Raw genomic sequence first — 18135 nt, forward strand, 5'->3', positions numbered from 1 at the left:
AGAGCAAAATGACCTATATGTAAGAACGTTTTGGGTCTGCAAATGAATGCATAGAATTTAAGTTACCAATGGCACTGAGCAATGGAATGACATAAATACCATAAAGCATGGGGAAGAGGGGAAGGGGACAAGGTCTCATTGAACATATTTTGAAAAAGTAAATCAATTCAGTTCTCAAAGGCCAGGAGCTTAGCTTAGTGAGCAAGAATTCAGGGCCAACAGGGCAAGCTAGTGTAAGGCAGGTGAGAAGGAGGAAAGATAATTGCTGAATAGAAAATATTCTGCATCAAGCCTGAGACCAAAGGCATGTGCCCCTCCGCCCCCCGCCCCCGAGCACATGGAGAAAAGTCAATGATTTTAAAGGACAAAAACCAGCTGGTGGTACTTTAAGCCAAGGCATCCTTCTACTGTAGTCCAAAAAAAAAAAAAAAAAAAAAAAATCACAACGGTACACCTATGAAAGTTCTTGTATGATTGTCATGAATACTAGATGAGCTCATTATGCCCAACCCTATCACAATGAATACTAAATGAACCATAATGATGGGGCACTTAAAATAAAGTATTACCCTGTAAAAAGTTAGTGCCAAAAGAGATAACTATTCTTTTCAAGAGGTCAGCCACCATGCTAGGGTATTTCAAGTCCTTCTATTACACTAAGGATTTATCTTATTGCAGATATATCTGCACAGAGGTCAAAAAGTAAAGGAGAGGTCACTTTGATTTTTTTTTCATTTAGGCAGAGAAAACCATGTACTCAGTCCTACCTTTGCGTCCCAGTGCCCCTTCAACCTTTCCCTTTTAAGCTTATATCAAACCTGTGCTGAATAAAACTGGTGGCATCATGGGCATTGACTGGACAAGTAGAATCACTTCTGAATTCCACCCCTCTTTATACCGGCAATGGCTCTATGAGTGGGTGCCTACATTTCACCCTGTGAGGAAAGGGAAATTCCTTTACCTGTTTAACCCAAGGGTGGATGTTTTTCTTTAGCCTCAGCTCCCTTGTCTGGGCCTCAGTCAGCCCGAGGCATTTTGAAATCTGCTTGTCTGAGAACCCAATCTCCTTTGCCTTTTTCAGGGTTTCTTCTGTAATGGACTCACTAGGAGTTAATGAAAAAGAGAGATTCAAGTTTAGAACAAACACAGTAAGGACTAGTGAACTGTTCAATTTCAAAAACACCAAAGTCTCCTTATTTTCCATCTTCAAAGTGTTGAGATCTTTTAAACATACACAAATAAATAACCCACTAAATCTTCCAGCCTCTATGAAATCTAGTATTTTCAATGATATTTTCACCTTTTCAGACATGTGGTTTCCTACTTTCACACCCATGCACCCTCTTCTCTTCTTACTTCCTGGAAATCGCTTCTGCATTTTCTGTCTTAATGACTTTCCTCTTTCAAAATAATCATGGACCTTCCTCTTACTAAGTCCAAGAGGCTTTTCTCAAGTTTCATCTCCTTAACCTGTCAGCATATGACCTGCTTAATGTTCCATTCTTTAAAGATGTCTTCCTCTGGCTCGGGTAAGTTGCTTCTCACCCAACTTTATTACTCATATTACTCACAAAAATGACTTACTGTTTTTTTTGGTTTTTTGGTACCCCCCGTGCAAGTTCCTATCTTTTGTTTCCTGATTTAAGACCAAAGGCCTGGCTACCTTCTCTCTCCCTCTAAACTTAACCACTGCCACTGGCTCAAGCAACATAAGTAGTTAATAATTCCCAACTCTGTATCTCCTTCTCTAATGTCTGAATGATTCTCCAGGTCTCCATGTATAGGATCTTTGAGAACCCATGTATACCTGGGCATCCAACATTGCATCAGACTGGGTATCCTTTCCATAAACTGCCTCTCTTTACTAATATCATATATCTGTCTATGTTGACAAGATAGTTCTCTGGTTTTATGATTATTTCCCATTCAAGTTAGATTTGTCTCTTCACTTTCCTGATGCTCATTTCCATAGTATAGACTGTATTTGTATTGTTTCTCTCACTGCGAACGCCTTTGACATTCCTTTTATCTACCCAACTGCTCTCCAACTCCCAGCCAGTCTTTATAGGTAAACTAAAGCCAAGTTTCATCCATGAAGACTTCTCAGTTTGCCCTCAACCACTGATCTTTCTGGACTCTTCACTGATTGATTTGCTTGGAGCCAGGAGCATAGTTGGAACCATACTGTTTAGCATATCAATGTCACCAATATTTTTTAAGTTTGTTAGCTTTTATTCACCATCCAATTTTTTTTTTATGCTAGATTCACATTCCACAATGACAAAGAATACGTTTGCTCATTTACCAGATCATTCCCACTGATCTGTAGACTGGCCCCCAGACAGCATTCAACAAATATTTATTAAATGGAAAAGGGAAACTGGACTTCTATAGCTTTTATAGAAGAGACAGAGTTAGTGAAATCACCTTATAACTATAATTCAAAGTGTACAAAAAAATAACTTGTAAAGAACCAAGGCACAGAAGAATAAAATAGTTCTATAAAAGTATAACTAAGTAGCTATGGACCAGCTATTTCAAGCAACGGTCAATACAATAAAATTCAATTATAACATTTTTATAGTCAATACAATGAAATTAAAATATAATGGTGTGTTCTCAGAAGATGTAATAATAAATAAAACATTTTCACTGAAATTCTGCTAATAGCATGCAGTTGAATTAAATCTACTGAATTTTGTTCATTCTATTCTTCAATCTTCTTTAATTAATTATATTCTGAGTTTAGATTAGAGAAGAGAGAATCAAGCTCATATATTTAATAGCTATTTCTCTGGCTGTTGGATATCAGTATAGTTTGGATTTTTGCAGCTATGTTTCGTTCTACTCAATTTGCTTTTTCTTTGGCCCTTAAATTTCCTTCTGTATCTCAAGTTAATTAATTATTTCTCCCAATAAATTTAATGTCTCCTTTTTCTATTCTCATTTTGATTTTTTAATCTTCCCAAGTATTTGATAAACATTCTCCCAGAGCAACACATTTTCCTGTCAAATTCTTGATTATAATCTGATTATTAGCAGTCACTTGCTATGTGTGCCACGCATTGTGCTTCATGTTCTATAACTATGCTGTCCAATATGGTGGCAACTAGCCACATGTGAATGTTTAATTTCAATGTAATTAATTAAAATTTTTAAATTAACATTTAGATTCACAATTGCACTAGCCAAATTTCAAGTGTTCAATAGCTATACATGGCTAGTGGTGACTGCATTGGATGGTGCAGATTACAGAATATTTCATCATCACAGAAATTTCTACTAGACAGTGCTGCTCATGAAGATACAAAACAATATTTGAGATAATGGAATGATAGAGAGTGATTCGAGACATTTTATGGAGAGATAAGCTATGTGGTGCAATGTGAGGTCAGAGAAAAGAGATAACAGTGTGAGCGAATGTAGTTGAGAAATACTACAGCAGTAGAGGGATGAGAACAGAGCCATAAAGAAAGTTCAGCTTCATATGGATGAAAGAGTTGACAGATGTACTATAGGCAAGGGCAACTGCATCTGCAATGATTTGAGACAGTGATCGGCATGGCAGGTATAGAAAACATATGGAGGATTTGTAGTTAGGAGGAAATCATGAATGGTGAAGGTAGGGCAATGTCATTCGTTGTCATCCTTACATGTGTGCTTTAACACTTAGTGAACATGTGCTGTGTCTAGGGCTCTGTGCTACCTACTTTAATGATGTAGTGATAAAGTATCAAATCTCTACATTCAGAGAGGTAAGAGTATATTAGAAGGCAAACAAATAGCCATAGATGTGTCTGCACGGTGAGATGTGCCATCATGGAATGTAGAGACGAGAAGGCTGTGGCTTGGGGGAAATGGTCCCACAGCACTGGAGAAGTCTGCAAAGGCCTTCCCCAAGAGATGACTGCTGAGCTCCTAGGGCTTTTGAAAACACCCAACTTTCTGGTGTTTATCTTTAGTTATTGCAAAAAAGAAAACATTTTGAGACAAAAGCGAAGAATAATTTGTTTGTTGCTATTTGCTTTGGAAACAGATATTTTCACTTTTCTTGCCAAGATTATGTTCGTAAACCAATTGCTCATTTGTTTACGTGCAAGTGTGCATTCAGCCTCGAAGTGGAAGTGCTTGATAAATAAGCTACTTTCTAAGTTAGAACTATGCATGATGTTCTTTTGAAATAAATATATTTAATTGTGAGTTTTGCGAAAGATAAATCATATTAATGTTTACCTGATGGTGAAAGGCTACCCATCTGCTCTGTGACCTGCAATTTTGCTTAAAATGTAAGTATGAAGCTTGAGTTACACGGAGAAATGCTGTACACATCACATTAAGCCAATTTTTACCCTTAGATTTTTCTAGATACTTGCTAGGGCATTTTCCTATAATTGTGAGATAGCAGTAAAAGAAAAATTAAGAATAAACAGATCTTCAGTAAGACATTTCTTTATTATTGCAATAACTATTTGAAGCAAAACCCATATTATGGTACTACATCAACAACCACACTAACTTAAATGACTAAATCCTAACCCTGAATAGCATCAGTCCAGACACACTTAAAGAAACATGCCTTAAAAGAGCCATCACACCTGTAATTATGACTATGGACTAGCAAAAATGCAAGTCCTCCAAGTCCAAAGATAACCAGAAGTAATATATTTGTCTTTAGCTCCTTTGGTCATGTTTTTCTATTTTTTCCCTTGTCTTGAATGATTTATTTTTATTTCTTCTTATACAGAATATCAGTCAATTCTTCAAAGGTTGCTATATTGCTTCAAATGAAAACTATAAATAATGGTATTAAACAAACAAAAAAAGAAACCATTTAGATTCCTCACATTTCTATTAGGGATGAAATAAATTTGCATTTGTTTTGTCCACATTCAGCAATGCAGTCTTTTCTATTGCTGAAATATGCATAATTCCTCTTATTCTTTTCCACGAAAAGAGTCCAAGAGAGCATATAAAGACATCTCCAGCAAACATGCAAAGTCTTCCTCCCCCACTCACCAAATAAAATTGGACTCTTACCAACAAGCAAATAAAAAGAAAGAAAAAAAGAAAAAAGGAAGACTGATTGATAGAATTGGCCTTGTGCATAAAAAAGGACAGTAAATTAATTCTGTGCTCAGTTCTGGTGGGGAAAAAAAAAAAAAACAACAAAACAGCTATCTGTCACAAGACTAACTCAATCATTACTACTCGACATAGAATCCCCACCCCAGAGAGTTTTCATTATGTAAAGGGGACGCCCAAGAAGAGCAACGGCAACATGGAATAATGAATCACAAATGATAGAATTTTGGAATGGGGTTGAAAACTACCTCTCCATAGGTGCCCCCTCAATTCACCTGGTGAGATTTCCAAAACAGCTTTATCAAGCTAAACTTGCAGAGTGCATGTTTCAAGCTCACAAGCTGATTCGCAGAATATTTTCTTGGTGAGCCCAAAACAGCTTTAACTTTTGCTCAATATTCAAACGGTTAGACCAATAGCATGCTATGATGTTTTTAAATGTCTTGAAAATTAGGGTGTATTGAATTGGAATAGTATATGAATATAATCATGTTCATCTATCTTCATTTGAATGCAAATATTGGGTAGGTATGTTCATATGAAATTCAAAGTGATGTATCTTCTATAGTATTTTATTTATAATCTCTCTGGTTATTAATTTCTGCTCTTCAGACATATTCATAAAATAGTGCGAAACACTTGCCAATCCTCACTGAGAAAATACATGTTGATTCTGACCCACCATGGCAATCACAAAGACATGGATAACGTAGGTCCCTTCCCACATTCCGTGCTACCCTAATACTCCTGGATATGTAGAATACCAAGACAGGAAGTGGCTTGCCTCCCTCTCTACATTTCCCTCATTCACTTTCTCTGCTGCTTTTGCATAACACAAAGCTGGCTGGCATGTCATTACATACGGAAGAAAATTGACTTTATTCCCTACTTGTTCCGATACAAAATTTTATTTTGAGTCCCATTATAATAAAATAAAAGAAGAGACAGTTTGAAGACACGATTCATTAGCTTTGGGCCAGTGATTTAGATAAGGTTAAACCTCTTCAGAGTCAAATGCAAGATGAATAATCTTAAGTGAACATAAAGCTCATTTAACAATGTGGAGATTCAGACACATGTTCCTTGTCTTTATCTGCCCATATTGGGCTGTCTTCCATTTTGCCTGCTAAAAAGAACTTCCATCAGAGCGAGATTTTTTTGAAAAATCAAGTTAGATGAAAGCTTATTTTAGTGAGACAGGGCTATAATATTTCTATTTTTCAAAAGGAAAATAAAAACCTTAATTTGGAACAAACTCAAAATAGAATAATTACTAAAAGAAATATAAATGCTGAATTTGTAATTCAAGACTGCCTTTTGAAGCCTCAATAGGGAATGCTCCATTTATATTATATTGTAAATCAAGGGAGCATTATCCCAAGCAAGAAATGTGATCAGCTGAATGGGGCACATTGCACAAAAGCGCACGTTTTTAAAATATGCGCAATAAATTATCCTATTATCAGGTACACATTTGTGTGTACTAGTATGTTTGTGTTTATCTTCACTGTGTCCTCTAAAGCTTGCTACAGATATAACTCGTCTTTCCCCTTCCAGCTTTCCTTGTCTTCAGTGTTCAAGGGCAAACTCTTCAAAAGTTACACTTTCATCATTGCATAATAGCATCTAAACAATAAAACAAAGAAACACCAAATAGCTGTGATGCTGGCCTTTTCAAAATCTCTAGTTCCTCTCCACTTAGCAGCACAAAATGACAGTTCTGAAATTTTGGAGGGGGAGGAACATCTTCAAAACAATCAGACTTTTACATTCCCTGCCATAATCTTTTAGTGGTGAGACAGCATGGCTCAGCCTCTACCGAGGCAAGTCTCTGTTGTGTTCTCTGGTTGTATAAACAATAGGAGCCTTTCTCCTCCTCCTCCTCCTCTCCCTCTCTCTCTCTCTCTCTCTCTCTCTCTCTCCCCGACTTCCAATGTAGATTTTGTTGTTGTTGTTGTTTAAAATTCTACCCTGTCATCTCCGAAACTTCCTCCACTCACACTTAGTCTTCAATAATAAATGATAAAAGGAAATGGAATAAATTCCCCTTAATGAGGAAATTTTCACCTGGCATAAAGGAACTGGGGAAATCTATTAACTGACTGGTGAAACGCCTGCAGCATCGCAATTACCAGGGGACCCAGCACACTTCACACAGTCCTCTCTTCCACTTGACTGGCTTTTATCTGATCCACCAACTCACAAGTAATACTAAACAAATTTCCCTCCAGATTGCACAAGCTCTAATGTGAAAATGAGCACTCCACTTGGCCTACAATTATGGGATGGGCTTGCGATTTTATTATTATCTTCTTTTTAAAAATCCCCTAAAAGGCAGAAGCTGAGAGAAGCACTAGGGCCTGATGCTCTGTAACTACACCTGCTTTAAGGACAGAAAACTGAGTTAAGGCACATGTTCTCTACCCCAACACCCTCACGTCAGCCTCTCCCTCAGTTTTGCATGGCTTTGCGGATTATTTTTGGCACTTCACAGGTTTGAGACCATGCCACAATCACAACCATGCAATCGGGGGCGAAGTTATTTGTCTTCTCATCTTTTCTTTCAAAAAGACAGGCTGTTACCTCTTTCCTTAAGAGAAATGCAAAAGAGGGGCACCTGGGTGGCTCAGTTGGTTAAGCACCCGACTTCAGCTCAGGTCATGATCTCACAGTCTGTAAGTTCAGGCCCACATCAGGCTCTGTGCTGACAGCTCAGAGCCTGGAGACTCACTCGGATTCTCTCTCTCTCTCTCTCTCTCTCTCTCTCTCTGCCCCTCCCTCACTCATGCTCTGTCTCAAAAATAAACAAACATTAAAAAAAAGAGAAATGCAAAAGACATTTTTTTCAAAAGCAGCAGTAGTATTTAGAAAAGCAAAAGGATGAAACCTAGGCAATTGGGTGAATACTACAATTTTCTCCTAATTTTTGAAAGCACTGTGTTTTGTTTCTGTATAGCAGTGAGGTATTTGGAGAAATTAAAGAAAACCTTGATCTTTACCTCTCATCTACGGGACAAACAATACCTGGGTCCAATGTTCATGTTGAAAGCATGCCATCAGGAAAACTATCTGTTAGGATCTGGGTCCACTTAGCACCACTGCAATAATGCTACACTATCCCAGGTGATCATTTTCAAGGGATGATACACCTAAAACTGCATTTCACCTTAAAGGCTACTAAAAACAACAGAATCCTCCAGAGGAAAAGCTTATAAAGCAATTGATACTGTAGAGATTTTTAAGTAGGCAATTTTTAATTTATGAATCTTATGTTCATTTTTTTACTCATCTTTAGTGACCCCAATAATCCAGAAATATTGTGGTATTACTTTCAATCTGGTAAGACCACTTTTATACTACTGACTATAATATCATGATTATTTTCTATGAATACCAAGTAATAATAATGGGGAAAATGACCTGATATAGGTTTCTTGTAATTTTTGAGCCACAACAAATCACATTTTATATCTCATTGATTCCTAGTTGACAATGCTGTGACTCTTATTCTCTGCCATAGATTTGGTAATGATGAAAAATAGGTGGAAACCACCCTGTCACAGTAGGAAGTCACGTCTATTAGTGTAAAAGAAAGTGTTCTGGGGCACCTGGGTGGCTCAGTCAGTTAAACATCTGACTTCAGCTCAGGTCATGATCTCAGGGTTCATGAGTTCAAGTCCCACGTCAGGCTCTGTGCTAACAGCTCAGAACCTGGAGCTTGCTTCAGATTCTGTGTCTCCCTCTCTCTCTGCCCCTCATTCACTCTACTCTCTGTCTCTCTCTCTTTCAAAAATGAACATTAAAACAAGTATTCTGGGGCACCTGGGTGGCTCAGTTAAGCTTCTGGCTTCAGCTCAGGTCATGATCTCAGCGTTCATGGACTTGAGCCCTGTGTCCGGCTCTGTGCTGACAGCTCAGAGCCTGGAGCCTGCTTCCAATTCTGTGTCTTCCTATCTGCCCCTCCCTCACTCGTGCTCTGTCTCTCTCTATCTTTCAAAAATAAATAAATGTTAAAAAAATTTTTTTAAAAAGAGAGTGTTCTGTTATGTTCAAAACAGCATGCTTTTATTAATCAAACAGCCTTCACCTGATCAGACTGAACTAAAGGGAGAAGTGCATACTATGGAATATTGCTTCTGTTATTTCTGATTAATACATTTACTTATAATTTGAAATCCATTCAATATACTCTTTCCCCCAAATTAAGATGTATACAGTAAGCAAAATCCTGGATTTTCCCATAAATATAGGTTTCTTATGGGTCCAGAATTTAAATCCAACAAACAAAAATAAATGCTGTACAAGGCCTCAGTAGAAAGCTGAGATTAAACAAGCATTCTTTGAGGTTTGAAAATCTGTTATTTCACAAATAAATTTATTTGAAAGCCCTTTATTTTAAAACCTCTCAATTACCTTTGTTTAAAGCAAGTCATGTTTCCGTAGAATAGCTTTCCAACTATCATGTGTGTTGTTCCACACAACAAATGTACAACTTTCATATAACTTTCTTGGACTTCTAGAAACTATTACTTAGAATCTAATTAAAATAAATCACTTAACCGAAGCCTAGCTACCAATAAACACTGCATAGATTTTGTTTTCTTGCTAAACGTAACATACATAGAAATAATTTTTGATCAAATTTTTCTAGTTCTTAATGAGCAAAAAAGCCTTTTCTAGAAAGCCTTTTCCTAATGGAAAGTCATTTCTAGGAAGATGTGGAAAAATTCTAGAAGTAAATTCCTGATGACATGTCACATCAGATCTATGTTAATTTGAGGATCACTACCTACATGGAAATCAAAAATCTTTATCACCGAGTGTTTTCCAGAAGACATAAACATAATCATTACCACCCATGACAGCAAAAAGTCTCATTTAGTTCATGCTAATGAATATACTCAAGAGCAAATTGAGTTGCTCTCCTTTCAAGATGCCTAGAGCAAAGATGGTCCATTAAGTGAGTCCAATAGCTAAAGAGCAGGTGTGGTAGGGTAGGGTTTGAGGTGGTATCTGTAATGTCACCATGGCCACACTAATACTGATGTGGCTACATGACATGACATTACATGACATGATTACATTATTATCATTGTGTTGAACAGGGAAACTGCCTGTTTCAACCTTAGGTATGTATCACTGGCCAAATCTAGAGTCAGGCTCCAACTCTGCTGAGAAAAACAATCACATCAACCAGATGAAATGATTAACACGTGAACTGCTAGCACCAGGCCAAGCAGGTAATAAGTGCTTCGTAAGTGCAAATGCCAGGGGATGAGGAAGAAGGGGAAGAGCTGGTCCAAGAGAGGAGAGAGAGGAAGAGAAGGAGGGAGAAAGCAGGAAGAGCAGTTAATCAGAACACAACCGCTAAGTCATCTACCTTAGGCCCCAGCACCTCAGCGTTTCACAGACTTTTCCCTCCTCTGCAACATTCTTATGTATCTATGCCTCGAGGCCATGAGGGCCACCACACTGTGTACTCCCTGCAAATAACAACTGATCTTCTGGAGAGCATGTGCACCCAAACATTTTCTACGCTGTCAGGAAGCACGGCTACCACCCTATGCTCCTCAGGCCAGCAATCATGTACTTCACCTTCAAGGGCTGCCTCAGAGGCTTGATGCCTCCATAAAGACATTTCAGGTATGAATAACAGATGAAAATTTTCGGGGGGGTCGTTGAGTGATTGATTATCTAGCTTCTATAACTACAGCAGAGGTAGATAATTTTGTGTAAAGGTCATTTCCATTGTATACATCAGGAGCTTTTCACTGACCTGCGTTAACATGGAGGATGAGGTGTTTACCTCTTATTTAAAGCAAAATTAAATGGATGTGTATGTGTGCATATGTATACAGTCTTTTATTTGAAATATGGCAAAATGTAAAAGGAAAACCCTTATCCCGGGTTTCCATATCCTTGAAAATTCTGCTTATATTTTTTTAAAGGTGACTCACCAGGGCTTTCTCCCTGCCAGGCCCCTGTGTTTTCCCCACAAGAGTTCTAGAGAAGGGCACATCTCTTACAAAGCTTCTGCTCTAAGTGAGGTCAAGGATTCAGAGAGGAAAACACACAGCTCACAAGTTGACAGCTAAGGAGGAACTGATCTCCAGCTGTCTGATTTAAAAGTCATATCTCTAAAAAGAAGCTTTTGAAAAGGGTTAGTGATTAGAACCGCAGGCAGAAGCCCTGGGCTAGATTCCTTGCTTTCCCCTGACTGATGTGACATGTACTATGACACACGCCTCGATGTGACTCAGTTTCACCATCCACAAAAATAGAATAGTGGTATTTTCTACCTGTATTGTAACAGAAATGCATTTAAGGTCACCAGAGAAATACAAATCTCTGTATTATAAATATTGTTAGTCTGTATTTTTTGCCTTAACCTTCTTGCAGGTTAATTAAATTAGAAACTTCATTACCATTGTAAATACTTGTGAACATTTTTCACAAAAATTTTTAAAAACATCTGCAATATTGAAAACCTAGATAGTTCTTTGTTTTTAATAAAAAATATAATTTTGGCCTGTTCTCAAGGGACCATCGAGATTTTTTTCATGCCCAGACAGGAATTATAATGCTTCCAGTATATACAATCTCTATTTGATAATATAAAACAATTAGATAAACCCCCTGTTATTAGAAAACAGTTTATTCAAAGTATTCCTACCTAAACAGTAGATATACAGTCACTTAAAAGAATGAAAGTGTAGAGATGCTGATTTACAATGTCTTCCAACACAGTGAGTGTATATCTTAGACTATATGTTTTTCAGGCCATCATTTTGTGAATCTCTTGGAGCAACTAGGAACTATAAACATGTTTTCCTGTACTCCAACTTCCCTTCTTTGCCATGACTAAGAAATTATGATTTTCACTTTCTCCCAAGAATATTTATTCATTTATTTCATGGGCATCTTATCACACAAATATTTTTGTAATATTTTTTTTAATTTTTGTGTTTAATATTTATTTTTGAGAGAGAGACAGAGAGAGACAGAGCATGAGCGAGGGAGGGGCAGAGAGAGAGGGAGACACAGAATCTGAAGCAAGCTCCAGGCTCCGAGCTATCAGCACTGAGCCCCACGTGGTGCTCGAACTCATGAACCCTGAGATCATGACCCGAGCCGAAGTTGGACACTTAATTGACAGAGCCACCCAGGTGCCCCAGTGCTTTTGAGTGTTTACTTGATGGAAGACATCGTATGCCAATGCCAAAGAAAATATATGATCAATAAAGAATTGGAAGCCATTCATATCTGTTTCAGAGCTGATGCTATACCTTAGCATAGTGAACTTTATTCTTTGTTCACACAAATCAACAAAGCCTTGTAAGAAAAATTTATAATAAAAGTCTACTAAGACCTTATGATATTTGGAATTTGCTGTGATGGAACTTACAGTTTAATTGGAGGATGTTACTAGCATGCATCAAATAATTACAAAACAATGAAATGAAACTGTGGTTCCAGCTGCTACTTATATTGAACCATAGCTGATAATATCCACTTTAATTTCTGTTCATAGAATTGATTTATTTATAGTAAGATTCTCATTTTTATGAAACATAACAGAAATATAACAATAGAAGAGCAAACCCAATTTGTTACTTCCTAAGTAAAATTCATCCATTTTCCCGTCACCTCTTTCTCCTTGCATATTTGGTCTTTATAGACTAGTTCTTGTCCTTCCTCCGGATCATCAAATTTGGTAGACTTACTCAATTCTCTCCCTCTCTGCTCTCCCTAAACCCTGCAATATTGGTGAAAGTGTCTTCCTATTTATTTGTTTTGTGTTAAAACCTCTCTTTCCTTGGCTTCTATGGCACTGGAATATATTGAAGTATATTTTGTGATATATAGAAGGGATATATGTTGTCCTTGGATTCTGAAAGTCCTGAACTTAAATCCTGACTCCAACATGCACTACCTCTGAAATCTTGAAAATTTACTTAAACATCTGAGGCATTGTTTCATTTATAAAATATGAGGGAGGGATGCACACCTTCTTGGAAACCTTAAATTGATACTTACATGAGAAAACTTCTGCAAAGGTCTTAGAACTTTTATTTTTAACCTCTACTTAACTTTTCCAGCTTTGTGTTCCTGACTCTAGTTGATCTGTTAAAAGTATCTGCCTTATGTATAACCATGTATATATATTTAATCTTTGAAAATAGATTACAAACCCATTGAAGGCAGGTTAATGACTAACAATTATCCATTGACAAATGTCATTGGGCCTAGTACCATACCTTACATATAGCACGTCCCCAATAAATATAATGACTGAGTAGCTGAACAAATACCATATGGTCCAATAAGAGCTCCTAATAAAGAGAACTGCCATCAAGAAAATATATAACTCATCATGCTGAAATCAGAAATATTGACATAGGGATAGAATCTATTAATTCTTGACTATTAAGAGGCACATACATGCTAATTATGACTATATGTTATTTTAAGTCAACTTAAGATTTTTGAACTATCAAACATTTAAGAATCAATACACACAAAATATATAATATTCATCTTGTGAATTATCTAAATATCACTCTAAAACAGTTTGGGTAAAACATTTATCTTGCCCGTGATAGAATCAAGTTCTCTCTCCCACTTTCAAAATACACATATGTAAACACTATTTAAATAGTGAATTCAATTAAGATTCTCAGAACATTAGATATTTGATGTAAGCTTTTACTTTATATCTGATTCAATAAATGATTAGTTAAAAAATTAGTGAAGGCCTATGAAATCTATGACATCACCTAAAATATCACATGGAACATAAAAATGAATTAAAAATAAAATGTATTCTTGGCATTAGTTCACAGAGGCATGGAAATTCCCACAGTAATACTCCTCTTTTACATAGAAAAAAAAACCCCTCTTTTATGTAAGAGTTTTTAGTATTCTTGAATAAGTTTATTAGATAAGTTGTTTAGGGTATGATGACTAAAACTGTAGAATGGTAATATGTAGTAAATGATAAAGTTGTTTTCCTTTAGAGTTAATCACTTCATACATAATATATCATATATTCATCTTAGTTGCACAGCCTCCCAGTAAATTAAGAGGGGAGTATTTTTTTTTTTTTTTTACTACAGTGAAACTGAGACTCAGAAAGATAGTGTGAGTTAGCAGTGAGGTCACAGGACATACCCATTGATTGCAAATCAAATCAACGGTTTCCACTAAAGTGTCCAACCATCACCATCTCATCATACATTAAAAATATTAAATACCCACATACTTAATATATATATGGATGTCCACAGACTGGAGTAGGGAAAATGGTCATTGGTATCACAAGCATATGTCATAGTGAAGTATCATCAAAATTATAACATGCAATTAATTATATGTCATATGTAAGGAAATATATATATTTCTTTCCCTAAATTATTTCTGTATCTAGTATCCTTTAAGATGAAAGTTGTTCATTATTCATTTTTTTCTATCAGAAAATGTAAATTACCTTTAGAGAGTGAAGTACTGACATTTCTCTGTCTTACATATAAGTTTTAACAACTTTTTGGTGACACTTTCCCCCCCGAAAAACTTTAATCAAATGTAAGCACAAAATGTTCCTGTCTGGTTTTGCCATGCCTCATGAGCAAGTTAAATAAAAAGTCAATAGAAACTAACATGTGTAGGAGAGGACATTCAAAGGGAGTGTTCCAGCTAAGGTGACACCTGCATTATTACATCTGCCAGAAGTTTGTGGCTGCAGGGAAATGGCCAACTTTACTGAGCTCAATTTAGCACTTGAATGCCCAAGTGGAACTCACCAGGTTTGCCCTAGATTGTTTTCCTAAGCAATAGGCACACCTATGATTTTTCAGCACTCGCCAATGGACACAGTTTATCACACTGAACACAGTGATGTTCAGATGAAAATTGGACCCTTCAAAAGCACACTTTACTCTTTTTTCCTACATTGAATGTAGCAGTAAGTGGCAGTGAAGGGGGAAGAGAATATTAATATTATCAGAATTAAAACATTAAAAAAAGAAGCCTATAGGATATTAGACAAAAGCAATTTCTGAACAATTCATACTTTAATCCATAGTAAATTAAATTTGTGTCGACAATTAATGGAGAAATAGATCCAAACTTAGCTTCCTATATTTACATGATATAAACTGTATGTCAATGGTCATAGACCCTATTTTTAAACATCTAAATTGGACGAAAACAGTTTCCTTCTGATAGGTCAATCAGAAATAGTTAAAGCACACAAAAATCAAAATAAGAAAATAAAGAAATTAAAAATAGTTACAGGCAGAAGACAAGCAGTTGCTCGAAGCTGGTAATCAGCACCCTCACATTTTTTTTCTTGCCTGTTCATGTTGCTGTTTTTTAGGCATCATTACTGTCTTTCAATCTAAAATTGCTAATCCAATGTGATATTATAAATAAAAATGTTTGGAGTATTGTATCCTGAAATAGTCCCTGCTTACAAAAAAAGCTTTCTTATAGTTGACTTCCTTCCTTCCTTACAGCAAAAGGGGTTCAACTGAGAGATCTGTGTACCTGTGCTTGTCTATTACTTCCTAACATAGGGGAAACTTATCATATGTGCTAGTTCTACAGTGATGGGACAACTATCCCTTTATGGGCTACTGTTACTACATTGAAAGTGTAGGGGCACCCAGGTGGCTCGGTTGGTTAAACGTCTGACTCTTGATTTAGGTTTAGGTCATGATCTCACAGTTCTTGGGATTGAGCCCCACACTGAGCTATGCGCTGACAACCCAGAGCCTGCTTGGGATTCTCCCTCTCTCCAGCTCTCTGCCCCTTCCCTGCTCAAGCTCTTTCTCTTGAAATAAAATAAATAAACCTTTTTTTAAACTGTCTATGACATGTAACCTTATTTCCCCCAGATGTATATATAATGTATATAATTCACCTTTCCACACCTCTAACCATAATATATACAATTATATGTGTGAGTGCACACATACATATATATGTGTGTATATACACATACACACACTTACATATAGCACAGGGGTGAAATATCAAACATCCTAGGCCCTGGAGTCCTGCTCAGGTTTGATCTCAAATTTGTCATTTATTAGCATGTGATCGCAAGAAAATTGCTAAATATCTCTGTACCTCAGCTTGCTATCTATAAAATCAGGATAACTACTGACTTCCTTAGGTCGTGGTAAAAATTAAATGAAATAATGTAGCTAGAGTAGCAACTGATATGTAGTCTACAAATTTTGTGATTATTATCTTATACTTGGAAGGCATTCAGAATTGCTTGATTGAATCAAAGCTCAAGTTTCTGTACTAAAAGATATAATTCTAAATCCATTCTTTTATTACCTAAGGGAATCAGCTATATCAGGAGAACCTAGCTGATGAAGACATTTGACATTTGATTTATGGTACTTGTACTTCTGCCCTCCAGGTCAGATTTATTTGCATGACCAAAATTGAATCTATCTATATGCTAATGGAGGAAAGGATTACAGGTGAGATTTTTCTAATTTTTAATAGATCAAAATAAGTATATTTTTTCTTGTCATGAGCATTTATGAAAATGCTATAGGGGAGGAGCATTAGGTGTGAAAGAGTCGGTGTTGGTAAGATGAGCGAGTGTGGGGAAAATAGCCATATTAAAATGTGAATAGTTCAGTTGTGAAGGCCAGCAGATAGAGTCTATGTAAATGTTGCTGTTCCACTAAAAATTCGACGGACTTAAGTTTTCTTAAACTTCTTGGAAAGTGATCCACTAATGGGAAGTTAATAGATTAAACATCTAAATCCCAATGCATATGAATAACAGGCATTGGAATCCTACATGATACAACTCATATCACTTTGAATAAAGAGAAACTTTTGAAAACCTAAAGGAATTCACTGTAAAATATGTTATCACTCTAGGTCGATTAATGCCACTACACCAGCTTATAAATTTGGGGAACTGCCTAGAACAATCAACTTTCCTAGCATGCCCTTGGGCAGCAATAAACAATTTAAGAGGAAAAGGAGAAAGTCAGTGAACTCAAGTGGGGAAGAGAAATTTTTTGCTGAAGCTGTCTGAATAATGGTTATCACCTAAATTGGTAAGAATGGCTATTGCTCTGGAAGTCTCCTGAGGGCTCCCATTGCTATACTCATGTATTGGAGATGGCAAACTGAGTTCTGATGGGAGCAGGCATTTGCAGCAGGGACGCCAGGTCGATTATTCTAAGAGTGGTCCAACATCTCAGCCCTAAAAAAGGCTGGGGTTTCATACATCATCCTCAGCACGATACATGCTCATCTCCACCCTTCAAGGAAAGGAACTTATATAATTTCCGCTTTCTCACAGACATGGAAAACTCGTCAGTTATTTCCATAATGCCAACGTCGTTACAATCATTGTTTTCCCCACTCCAGTCTGTGGGCATTCACATATATACCAAATATGTGGGTATATTCCATTTAGGAGTCAAATTCTGAACTTCATTTCAGATGACCATATGTAAATACAAGTCATAGATTGGCCATCAATTCGAATGATATTCTCATCCTCTGCTAGTAAACGTGTTTATCGGATTTTAGAAGAATCTTAGCATGATTAACAACGGTAGAGTGGGAATTTTTGTTCATTATCATAATGGAGTGTTATTGATCTTGTGATAAGAATAGCATCTGTATGACTCGCTATCATTGCTTCTTTTTTTAAAAAGATCTGGTTTTAAAATAAGGTGACAATGCATCATAAAGAAAATTAAGAAATGATACACTGTAAAATATGTAAGCAAATGTAAATTGTGACTCTAAAAATTGTCTTTAAATGCATATATCTAAAATCGCAAAATACCCTTCATCATCATAAGTAGCATTTTCATTTTCAGAGGGAAAACCTTGTTGAGCACTCATCATGTTCCAGGTGTCCTTTATATTTATATTTGTTTAAGCCTCACAACAAAAGTATAAGGCAGACATTAGCAGAAAGAATGTGAGGCCAGAGAAGTGAGGGAGGTGACATGCCCATGAGTCCACAGCGGGGAAGACTTCACACCTATTATCTGACTAGCTCCT

The 18135-nt window shown here is 36.6% G+C and overlaps 1 protein-coding gene across 1 annotated transcript in view; it reads right to left on the reverse strand.

The window, feature by feature from the left end:
- Positions 1-18135, reverse strand: part of CPS1 (carbamoyl-phosphate synthase 1) — a 127533-nt gene that overhangs the window by 41842 nt on the left and 67556 nt on the right. The window contains exon 22 of the mRNA XM_047084849.1: positions 962-1103. Coding sequence (XP_046940805.1) covers positions 962-1103 — 142 coding nt within the window. The remainder of the gene's footprint in view (positions 1-961; positions 1104-18135) is intronic.

This window comes from Lynx rufus, unplaced genomic scaffold, assembly GCF_022079265.1.
Source record: "Lynx rufus isolate CCGP_SWC_20201006 ecotype Redwood Valley unplaced genomic scaffold, mLynRuf1.p SCAF_2, whole genome shotgun sequence".
Taxonomy (NCBI): domain Eukaryota; kingdom Metazoa; phylum Chordata; class Mammalia; order Carnivora; family Felidae; genus Lynx; species Lynx rufus.